The sequence below is a fragment of the Clinocottus analis genome, unplaced genomic scaffold, assembly GCF_023055335.1.
Source record: "Clinocottus analis isolate CAN_PGR_092001 unplaced genomic scaffold, fCliAna1.0.p SCAF_14, whole genome shotgun sequence".
NCBI classification, from domain to species: Eukaryota; Metazoa; Chordata; class Actinopteri; order Perciformes; family Cottidae; genus Clinocottus; species Clinocottus analis.
The window spans coordinates 14797455-14809274 of record NW_027175865.1 but is presented as its reverse complement, the minus strand read 5'-3'; the positions used below and the strand labels follow the sequence as shown (position 1 = coordinate 14809274).

General features: G+C 42.5%; 2 protein-coding genes across 2 annotated transcripts; one reads left to right on the top strand and one right to left on the bottom strand.

The window, feature by feature from the left end:
* Window positions 1-1298: 1298 nt before the first annotated feature.
* oxsm (3-oxoacyl-ACP synthase, mitochondrial) lies at window positions 1299-4378 on the bottom strand. The gene is made up of 2 exons (XM_068575951.1): window positions 3195-4378; window positions 1299-1906 (listed from the first exon to the last, which is right to left on the bottom strand). The coding sequence occupies exons 1-2, from the start codon at window positions 4184-4186 to the stop codon at window positions 1504-1506; spliced, it is 1395 nt and encodes a 464-aa protein (XP_068432052.1). The 5' UTR covers window positions 4187-4378; the 3' UTR covers window positions 1299-1503.
* A 237-nt stretch (window positions 4379-4615) lies between these two features.
* On the top strand, window positions 4616-11686 carry ngly1 (N-glycanase 1). The gene is made up of 12 exons (XM_068575580.1): window positions 4616-4792; window positions 5313-5427; window positions 5561-5836; window positions 6206-6368; window positions 6491-6713; window positions 7005-7126; window positions 7902-8047; window positions 8546-8656; window positions 8749-8934; window positions 9391-9576; window positions 10728-10905; window positions 10988-11686. The coding sequence occupies exons 1-12, from the start codon at window positions 4692-4694 to the stop codon at window positions 11158-11160; spliced, it is 1980 nt and encodes a 659-aa protein (XP_068431681.1). The 5' UTR covers window positions 4616-4691; the 3' UTR covers window positions 11161-11686.
* Window positions 11687-11820: the final 134 nt, after the last annotated feature.

Below are 11820 nucleotides of genomic sequence, written 5' to 3'. Positions count from 1 at the left end.
ATCTTTGAAGACGGGTAACCTGGAAACCTTTCCTCTTCCCTCGGGGGATTGTTTACACTATTTCTTACATTCAGCCCTGACACAACGGTACTATTTAACCTCCTTCACCCTCTGCTCGGGGATCCCCTGCTGTTTCCACATGTTGTGAATCGCAAAATAAAAAAGGACAACCACACAGAGTCAGAGGTCTTGGTTCTGAAAGTGCCTACGTGAGTGATCACAAAAGGCACTACTGTTGGATCGCGCCTCCATCAGGATGTTACTAAACTCAGCCGCACACACCTACAGCACCGCTTATTCCCTAATTGCAACAAATTGGCCAAGCTTTGAGGCGTCTGGGTTCCTGTTTAAAGAAACACAGGTCGGCTATAGGAAGCTAAGAGACAATTATCATACATTATCTTCTTAATATAATTATTCATATCAGCTTCTTTAATTGGATGATTTCCTCTCAATATCTCTAATGGATCGAAAAGCCTTTGGTGTCTCTGTCTCGTCGGTTCTCTTAAATCACTTTGATATTATATAAAAGCTTAAGGTCGAGTACCTCGGAGGAAGACCTCAGTCAGTTTGGCGGCTTGTAACGGTGGTGATGTTTATTGTTCTGTCCACTGAACGTCTAACACGATGGTTGTTTTGGAAAAGTACATGAAAGCAACATGCATGCCTCGCTGTGAACCGACGCCACCTGCTGGAATAAAGAGAGCGTCTGTTTCAGAGTGAAGTCTGTATTCTAGGTCCAGTGGTGAAATGCTCATTTTGAACAGAATTTCATAAAGCTGTAGGGACTGAACCACACTTATGAGTAGTGGAGCAGTACATAGAAGTGCAATTTTGAGGTAATTTTGATTATTACTTATAATCTGCATCTACACTGCATTTCACTGGGAAATAATTTACTTTTTACTAAACCACGTATCTGACAGCTACCATTACTAGTTACCTTTCAGATTAAGATTCTGCATGCAAAACGTGTAACTACAACACATAGTTAAAGATATTAAGCTAGTGACTATCAACCTTTTTGGCTTGTGCTGTTATAACACAATGAGAGGAGTAGTTGCTGAGCAGAAAATAAATGAGCAACTATTTCTATTTTGAAAATCTAATTATTATAGTAGAAGAAGAAGAAGAAGAAGAAGAAGAAGAAGAAGAAGAAGAAGAAGAAGAAGAAGAATCCGGCAAAATCAACAAAAGATTCCTGCTTGACTTTGTTTGATATAATTGTAATTTGAACATTTTTGGGCTGTTCAGACAGAAAGAGACATTTGAAAATGTCCCTTTCGGCTTTTGGAAATTACAATGAGCATGTTTTTACAATTTGTTTAATAATTTATAAACACACACACGCACCTTAATCTGTAAATCTGATCAGTCGGCCACTGATCGGCTCCATTGCTCTACGGGACCGACTGGTAGTACTTGCATAATATGAATATAAATATTCAGTCAGTGAAACTCTTTGACACCAGTTGTAAAGAACAACACTGAAGACCTGTGTCCTCAGAAGCTGGCGAGACACAGTGAGGCGTTGGTGCCGCCAAATCCAAAAGAGTTAGTGAGGGCGACCCGGCGGCTCTGAACGTGCCACGGCTGCGCCGTGCGGGGGACGTAGTTCAGGTTGAAGTCCGGCTCGGTCCGGTCCAGGTTGAGAGTCGGGGGCAGGACCCCGTGGTAGCAGGCCAAAGCGGTAAACGCGGCCTCCAGGGCCCCCGCGGCCCCGAGCAGATGTCCGGTGGCTCCCTTGGTGGAGGAGACCGCCAGGTTCTCCGCCGTTTGCCAGAAGAGCTTCTTTATGGCGGAATTTTCGGCCGCGTCGCCCAAAGGCGTAGACGTGGCGTGAGCGTTCACGTACGTCACGTCTGTCGGTGAGACGCCAGCATCTCTGAGGGCTGCAGACATGCATCTGTAGAGACGGGGGTCAAGGTTCAAGTCAGAAGTGGTGCTCTGAACTTTCTCCCCTTGCACCTCTTTCAAAACAGCCCTTAAAACTAATGTATTTCAAATTGCTTTCAACCTGTGTTGCTTAACCATGTTTTCTTCCTTTCTTACCGTTATGTAATCTCTCATGTGCATTGTTATTGCTTCTACTCTGTTTTTACCATCTAAAGTGTCTTGAGTACCTTTTAAAGCGCTACGCAAACTAGTATTATTTAACTGCGATAAATGTTTATAACACAGTTCTGGAAATTTTTGTTTGACTAAGCGAAGGATTTATTTATAACTTTCAGCAATGTTCACTCTCCTCCCAGACCTCAGCAATAGGGGCAGCACTAATCAATACTTTATTATAAAAACATTGTTATTTTAAATGGAATGTGGAAGACTTTATTACCTTTATTATCACCCGAGTCTGCAGTTCCTCTCAGCTCTACTGAACTTTTTAGGTAATTGCTTAGGTGATCGGGCCGGCAGACTTTAATCTCACAAACCTCGCTGCAGCAGGCAGCCGAGATGACTCCGACAAACCCCCACTGTACACTTTGTACCTTCACAAATATGTGGAATGTTATGGAATAAATCCAGTGCTTACTGAACCACCGTTTGGTCTGGCAGTGGCAGGATGCATTGTTGCAGAGTCAGACAGGCTTATTTTACGTAATTGGAAAAGTCAGCATACACTGAAGTCTACAGTGTTGCTTAAGCTCACAATCGCTTCTTTTGAAAATGTGGTTGCCAAACTTGCCACAATAAATAATAAAGTCTACCGAGCCAAATTTGGTATGTTTTTGTGAAATACATTAAGCGTGCAACATCTCTTGGGGCACTATGTTTGGGGGTGGTTTATTTGTTAATAGCCGTCCCCTGTGGTGTTTTTCTTAATGTCTTTTTCCCTCTTTCAAAATGTATTCATTACAAAAGACATTTGCACGATCTGTATATTTTCTGTTGTGTTATAATGTCACACATAGTGAACAAACACTTAAATGACAAAAAAAGAGCTATAGCGACCGGCAAGTATTGGAGGAAACTGTGAAAAAAGTAAACCTGATTGTGTTTTGCAGAGATGATTGTTTTTGTATGTTAATCATCTCGTGTGACCCCTTTGTATTATCAACAACTACGATCCCGAGGTTGGGCACCACTGCTTAAATAAGTGACATTAGCTTTGTGTCATAATACATTTGAAAATATTAAATGCAAGCACAAAAGGTTGCCTCTTGCGTGCTTGAACAAAACAAATCAAGAGTCACCTGAACGCTCCATCTCCATCTGCAGTGGGTGCGGTGATGTGGCTGGCATCGCCGGAGAGTCCGTAACCCAGGATCTCTGCGTAGATCCTGGCTCCTCTTCTCACTGCGTGGTCCAGCTCCTCCAGAAGGAGCACCGCCGCTCCCTCGCCCATCACAAAGCCCTCTCGCTCTGGGTGAAAGGGCCTTGACGCCTGCGCGGGGTCGTCGTTCCATTTGGTGGCGAGGGCCCGCGCCCTGGCGAAGCCGGCGACCGACAGGGGCCCCACGCAGGATTCTGTTCCCCCTGCCACCATAGCAACTGCATCCCCGTGGGCGATAAACCTGGCGGCATCGCCGATGGCGTGTGCACCCGTGGTGCACGCTGTGGACACTGCGTGGTTGGGACCCTTCAGTTTGTGCCTGATACTTATGTGTCCAGCAGCCATGTTGACAAGGATGCGAGGCACGAAGAAGGGACTGACTTTTTTGTAGCCCTTTTCTCGGAAGGCCACGGAGGTGCGAGCGATTTCATCCAACGACACCATGCCCATGCCAACAGCCACCCCAGTGTTGACTTGTTCCTCTTGGGTTTTGGGGTGCCAACCCGAGTCCTCCAGGGCCAACTGAGCAGCTCCAAGGGCCATCACAGTGGCAGGGGACATGCTGCTGATCTCCCCGCGAGAGGCAAACCTCTCCTCCTTAAACTGGCCCTGGTCATTTCCTCTGGGCACCAGTGCCGCCACTTTACAGGGAACAGACGCGTACTCCTCTGAGTGAAGAGCAACAATCCCACTGTGGCCTTGAATGAGGCGGTCCCAGGTGAGGGCAGTCCCTGTGCCCAGAGGACACACTAACCCTATGCCAGTGATAACTACCCTCCTTTTGTGCTTCCCAGAGCTGCACTGTCTGGAGTCTTGGTTGGGGTAAACACGGACGGTGTTGTGAAGAAGTGCCCTTATGTTGTGTGATCTCTGCTGGAGTTTAGTCCAACAGGACATTGATAGAGCAGCCATGCTGCTATAGATGTCAAGTTTTCACACAGCTTGGTTACAGCTTTGTTTTTGGTGAATCCCCTCGTAATAACCGAGTTGTAATCTCCTCCAGACTCTTAAACATTAAGTGTGTTACTTACCCGGACGAGCACCGCTTCAAAGTTAGCTGACAATTATTAATACATTTAAAAAAGCGAGGCAGTTCAGCCTTGAATCAGTCTGTAGCCATTCTTAGGTAGCATGTATGAACGCCAGATTTGTTTAACATGTCAATACAAAATACAAAATATACAAACAAATCTATATAGCAGGAAAACACAGAATTGTGTGTTATGAAACACAATTATGTTAAAAAAGACGGAAGGTTTCTTCTCTAAAGTTGCAAACATCTATTCAGGCGTTGACAGGTCAGCTACACGCAGGACCCATAACGTCTATTAGCCAAAAATTGCAACTTTAGCTTTAAAGCTAGCCCTCATACTCGAAAGGGAGAAAGACTTTTTCAGTTTATTCAGGAAATACCAGCATGGCTTTGTCCCCAGCGGTGACAACACTGTCTGAAAACGCAAATGAAGTCTTTCTCGATGTTGCGAAGTTGTTACTTACATACGCGGATAACATTTTAAGGTAAGGTTGTGAACTTAACAACGCAATACAGCACCGCTGTGTTTAGGTGTGATTTGTTGGCGTCATTTCCACACATTAGAGATAAAGTGAGTGTCAACTGCAGCCTAGCCGCCGGTAAAGATAATGTAGCTGTAACGTTAATTGAGGCCCGTTAATTGTCGTGTTCGCAGTTCAAGCGCACCGTCCACCCAAGCCCGGTCTAAAAATCCTGCATTTTTATTTGTATTTGTGTGTCACCAAACGCCCTTGTATGTCAAATCTTCACATAACTTAAGTATCAGTCACCATGGTATTTGTGGGTAGTTCGTCCTATGAGTGACTCACCAGATGTTTTTATTTGTTAAATATCTATATGTTTACCTATAACTCCACAAACGCTGTGGGGTGAGCTAAATGTCTCAAGTAAAGTTGTCACATGTTTCTCGAGGAAGTGAAATTCTTCATAAATCATCGGTTTGCACATAAGAATGTTTATCTCAAGAACAGCATCACTTCCTCATACGTTGTCACCTTCCAACAGGTATCCCAATGAGGAAAAGTACCGGTCGATCCGCATAGGCAATCCTACCTTCTCCACCAAGCTGTTGCCCATCAAAGGTGCTGTGGAATGTCTTTTTGAGATGGGATTTGAGGAGGTAATTAATCTGTACCTGCCCCACATGGATGCTGTTAGAATTCCAAGCCAGTGCTTCATTGCCTATGGTCTATTTGTTCATCCCTCATTGGACCAACTGAATACATCTTATGACCTATTACACCTCTTTTTAGGCCGAAACCCACCTGATGTTCCCCAGGTCTGCATCAGTCGAACAGCTGAAGCTCATCAGGGACTCCATAGCAGCAGAGAGGGATCAGAGACTGCGTGGAGGACAGCCTGTCCAACCTATTGCTCAGGTTGTTGCCCCTTCGACCTCGGCCTCAGCCTCAGCCTTACCCTCGTCCACGGCCTCGGTCTTACCATCGTCTTCATCCTCAGTACCGGAGAGCTCTGTTGCTGCGTCCAGCCAGCCAGTTACACCAGCTCAGTCACAGCCTTCCTCCTTGGTAAAGATGGGATCATCCCTGTTTTAAAGTGTGTTAAGTGTGAAGCTGTAATATCATTGAAGCAGAGTCACAGTGAGGCTAAATACACCTCATCTCACTTTGTTCTCTTTTATTGGCAAACTTTTTTTATATCAAATTTAAGAATCAACAAGATAGACATCTAAACTTAATAATGTGAAACTCATTTTAATGCCAGTTTTCAGATAAGAAAGGTGGCATCCACATTGCTCCTAGAGCATGTCGAAGCAATGGTTTGTGTGTTTAGGGAATTCTTAATGCTGTGCCCCTCTTGAAATATTAATGCTTTAAGATATTGTGGTGAAGTTGTTGCAGTTGTGTAATCTGGATGTTTTATTGTCGTTCTGTCAGGAGAACAGTATGAGCTTTTTTCTGACTCTCCAATCAAACTTTCAACATGTGATGCTCTATGAAAATCCTGAGCTACAGCAGAAAGCCAGGAGCCACATCCCTCATCAGCAGTTGTCGTCTGCTGCTGAACACAAGCTGAAGGAGGCGAAAGAGGCTGATCAAGGTGAAGTCCCTATTGTCATTCAAAAGAATCGGTTGTATGTTTGGATTGTACTGTATGAAAATAAAGATGTGCATTTAACAGGAATTCAAAGCGACCCTCATGACTACTTGTCCTATTTGCAGATTGTAAACTTGGGATAGAAGACTTTCTGGTGCTGGAGTTGCTCAGATGGTTCAAACAGGACTTCTTCTCCTGGGTGGACTGTCTGCCCTGCAGCCAATGCAAAGGCTCAACCCGGAACGCCATGCCCGCCCTCAGTCCCACCCCCGATGACATCCGCTGGGGAGCCCAGCGAGTCGAAAACCACTACTGTCAGAGCTGCAAGCTCTCCACCAGATTCCCCAGGTGTGGATGTGTGTGAAAGAGAGATGTTTTGGTTAGATCTTACTACTGCAATAGAGGAATTTAGTATCATATTTTGAGGTAATATCAAAACTATGATTAAGTTGCAGAAAGAGGAAACACATTTTCACTAGTTGTTCATTACATTGATCAATATCAAACTTAAATTTCACACTGTTTTCAATATGGTACGCAAGATTTTTCCTGCAGTCATAAAGAGTAAGAATGAACTTGACCAAAAAACACAAGGAGAATAAGGAATGCTTTAACTGTTTTTACTGTTGTTATTACCAGGTACAACAATCCTGAGAAGCTTCTTGAAACCAGGAGGGGGCGCTGTGGAGAGTGGGCTAACTGTTTCACACTATGCTGCAGAGCCCTTGGCCTTGAGGCCAGATATATCTGGGACAGCACAGGTAAGTCCATGACTGACAGATATGGCTCATAAATGCTTTATTCATCCCAAGGGAAATGTTTGCATCACAGATTCAATTTTCTGCTCTGCGTAGAAAAGCAGCAGTTTCTTTGCTCTAGAAGGAAATGTCAACAACATGGCGTGAATTTTGGATTCAAAAGACAATAACAACTCAAGATCCTCATATAGCTTCTTCTTGAGCTATCACCCGCATCTTATGGGCTTCATCAGCAAATTGTTTCTGCTCTGTTAATCCTTACTTGCCTCAGTTATCACGATTGGAGCTTCAATCTTTATTTGATCATTCGATCAACAGAAAGAAATATTCTGCAATTTAATTGATCAATAGTTTTGAGTCATTTTCTCAAGACAAAAATATCTCTGGTTCTGGCATCTCAAAGGTGAATAAATTCCCTGGTCTTTTCTGATGTTAACCTAGATATATTTGGTTAATCAATCATGAAAATAGCCAGCTTACAAGCGAAATAGAAACCAATAGTTTCTGTTCACAAGGTCAAGAACGAACTAACACTGCCTTCAAGTATAGAATTCTCTTAAACCACTTAATTTAATATTTTACTTTTGAAATGGTACAAACTTAAGATATTGTGTACTAATTGATTTGCACACTTGAGTTTCATGGATTAGGAACATGTCCCATTCTTACTACATCACAAAATATGCTTTCTTACTTGCTCTGATGAGACTGTTAGAACAATTCATGCATTTTATGAAAGACTGTGTGAGAATCAGTTTGTCTCTCTGTGGTGTTTCAGACCATGTGTGGACAGAGATTTACTCACTCTCTCAGCGGCGCTGGCTGCACTGTGACTCTTGTGAGAAGGGCTGCGATAATCCTCTCCTGTATGAGGCTGGCTGGGGGAAGAAACTGGCCTACGTTCTGGCTTTCTCAAAGGACCAGGTCAGACACTGTATATTACTACTTATACTACAACTGTTACTACTAATCAGTTGTTAAATTCTATGGCTATAAGTCCAGTTTCATCAATCCAAGATTTTTGGCCTTTTTGTGAGCTTATTTCTGGGGGTTGGTTTAAAAAACTAAAACAGCCAAATGAACATTTAAATAAAAGTATCATGTAGATAAAAGGATAAAATTGGCTATATTTAGTATTTTATTTACAGTTATAGTCAATCAATTACATGAAAAGATCAGAGCCAAGAATGTGTTAGTCCGTAATTCTAGATATGAAAACATTGCAATTGTTCTGATGCTCAGTGTGCATGAAAATGTTGTCTTTGATATAATTTGTTTTATTTTCAATGGTAGTTCTGCTTTCCTATATTCCCCTCCACCACCCTTTGTAAAGCTCAGCACTGCTTTTGGTCCAGTAAGCAAAGAGTTGTATACTCTACTGTAGTTTAGACCTGAATACTCTTCTGTGCGTTTGTGATGCAGGTGGTTGATGTGACGTGGAGGTATTCCTGCAAACATTCAGAGGTTTTGTCGAGAAGGACCAGAGTTCAGGAGGCCTGGCTGCTGCACACCATTACTGGACTCAATGCTTCTGTAAATCTTAACCCTTTAAACTCTGTATGTAAGACCAATTGCCGTGTTGAGTCGGATAAGTAAAGCGCTCTCCATCTGCTCTGTTACTGAAGAGGCAGCAATCCCTGAGTCCAGACAGGAAGAAGGAGCTGACAGAGCGGCTGCTTGTCGAGCTTGTGGAGTTTATTTCCCCCAAGAAACCCAAACCAGGAGATCTGGGCGGACGCAACTCTGGCTCTCTGGCCTGGAGGATAGCACGAGGAGAGACCAGAAAGGCTGATGCAGGGACCTCCACACAGGTACTGTGTGTGTGTGTGTATGTATGTGTGTGTGTATGTATATATATGTATATATATATATATATATATATATATATATATATATATATATATATATAATTAATTGAGCTTACTCCACTCAGCATTATGAGCCTAATGATTATTATTATTATTTATTTTATTATTTTAATAGACATTTTATTCAGCCTCTTCCCATTAGCAACATGATCTTTATTGTAATGATGAACTAGAGATTAATATTGGTTGACAGAAATCAACAAATAATTTTCCATTTTGTCCCATTATTGAAAATCCTTAAATAAAAACTAAAGTTTATTACAACCTGTCTATTATTTGTGCAGCTCTGGACAACGGGTCTGTTGTGTTCGTGATAATGTTATATTCAGAAAGTTATTTCTGCAAGAAACATATAATCAGTCTTTGATTAAAATAGTGTGAGTGTGTGTTTTTCCTCAGGCTACAGGTTATGTGTTCACTCCGACTGAGAAAGAGAAGAGTGACGGGTTGCTGCATGTGCGCTACAATGTCACCGAAGACCAGTACTGTCGAGTGTCCAACAACTCTGAGGTCATTCAGAGCTGGGATCAGTGTGTGTGGAGCAAAGAGTCAGTCTTCAGGAAGGTGGAAGACGACTGGCAGATGGTACATCTATTTTTTGTCTCTTTTTATTCTATTGCTCAGGATAGGACACATTGTCATTGCTATTGAGGAGTTGAAACCTAAAATCGAAACACTTAACATAAATCAAAGCACTGCTCATCATGCATCTTTGTTTATACATTTATAATAATAGAGGGAATGTTAAATGTTCACATTTGCATTGACCCCTAATTAGTTCTGAACAACACATAAAATGTGTTCAGTGACTTCATGAAGGCTACTTTAAAACGTCTACGGCTAAACTAGCTGCTCTGTGAGGCTGTATTTGGTTCAAGTGGGGCTTTAAGCTCCCACATGCTAATTTATGTTTCCTGTGTGGGAAAGGGCGGGGGCCGTCTGATGGCCTGAAGATAATAGCTTACCTTCAGCCTAGAAGTGATGCAGCTCCCACTTCTGTACCTCCTGTTAGAGGGCAAATGTGTGAAAAACCTGTCTGGGCTGGAGTCTCAGATGACGCCGCAGGCTCTTTTATTGACCTGCAGAGATGGAACAGGCGGCCCGATAATGCCCTCAGTGGTTGCTTACCACTCTGCAGGCTTTTACAGTTCATAGGGATACACTACACACAGAGATCGGCTGAGGCTGATGGCAATGTCTTTTTTAGATTTGCATGTTACAGTATTTAGCAATAACCCAAAGTATTGGACAAATTAAAATGTGACCCAGAAGATGGTGCTATGATGAAAGATCACAGAAGATGACCAACGTTAGCGGGGTTTATCCTTTGCAACTGGTAGAGAGCCCTATGTGGCCCATTAGAATGCTAATAGTCTACATTTGCCTTTTGAAGTTGTAGTCATTGTTTGATTTAATCAGAGTGTGTGAGAACCACGCCGAGAGTTTGGGAGTTTGTGTTTGGAGGAGACTCCTTCTGTTTTCCACAGACCAGTCGACCCACTAGCACGAAACAAGCACTCTGATGCTGTGCTTGTTTTGATGTTATTTTGAACATGACTACGATTAGGAAAGATATTAAAAATACATCATAACATGAAGAAGAAAAAAAAAGATCTGCAGTGATGTTAAATAATAAGTGTGTAGGAAAAGATGAGAATAAACTATGTTTACACTAGAGTCACTTCTTTTTAGATTATGGTTCAACAAAGGTGAGGTGACCAGATTTCTTTCTTCAGGTGTACATCGCTCGAACAGAAGGCTCCTCTGTGGGAAAGATTTGCTGGAAGTTTGACTTTGCTCCGGTGGGAATGAAGATAACGTCTTTTTCAATAAAGGCCAGTAGCCAGACCTTCCACTCTGGGAAAGTCTGCTGGCACTTGCAGGCAGGCCAGAGTACTACAGAGTTCTCTGGAGGTACGGTTATGTAATGGATATTTTTTAATTGAATACAATGTGTGACATGATTCATCCTAATGATTGTGTTTTGAACCCTCAGATGGGAAGATGCACTCGTTCCAGAGTCTATCCGGCTCCTCTGAGGTCATTGTTGTAGCAGAACTCGGTGGCGGAGAGGAGGACACGTCATGGCAGCATTCCCAGCTCTTCAGGCAAAGCTTAAAGGAGAAGGAGTCTTCATTTGAAATCTGCATCCATTTGGAAGATGCTTAACAGTTGTTTAATTATTTTTGTTCCAGTCTGCTTTGGCGAGTACAATGCTTAAAATTACTGGATGATAGTTTTGTATGATGACAAATTGGTGCAATATTTAAATGTGTGTCAGACCTCCAGGATGATTGAATATGCATGGCTTAATGATAGATGAATGAAGACATGAATACTGTACCCGTCACAGTACAGATATGGTCGCATATTATTTTCAACATTAATTTTACTGATGGCTAAATAACCTTTTGTGACAAGCGGTCTAAAATACAAATGTAAATTTTTTTTTTTTCATTTAAAATGTGTCTGTAATTTGTGATTGAGACATTCCATACAGCAAAATGCCCTTGTCACCTGGGGTTGCTCCACTTCTCCTGCTTGTGCTAACTATTGTTGGTGATTGTGTCATTTAATATTCGGCTACGGCATCTTTACACCGGGTTAAGCCAGTTTTAAGTGTTGGAAGTGTGATGGAAAGGGCAGAATGTGAAGAAATATATGGTGGTACAGGATAATAAAAATATTTTTTTCAGCCTGGTAGCGCGTGATTTTGCCGCCATCTTGCGTTCAACCGTCGCCTTTTCCTATTGGTCGAGGTACCGGCGCTTTTGAAAAGCCGCCATCTGATTGGTCGGTTTGTCCTCAAGACGATTCGCTGTCTATCAT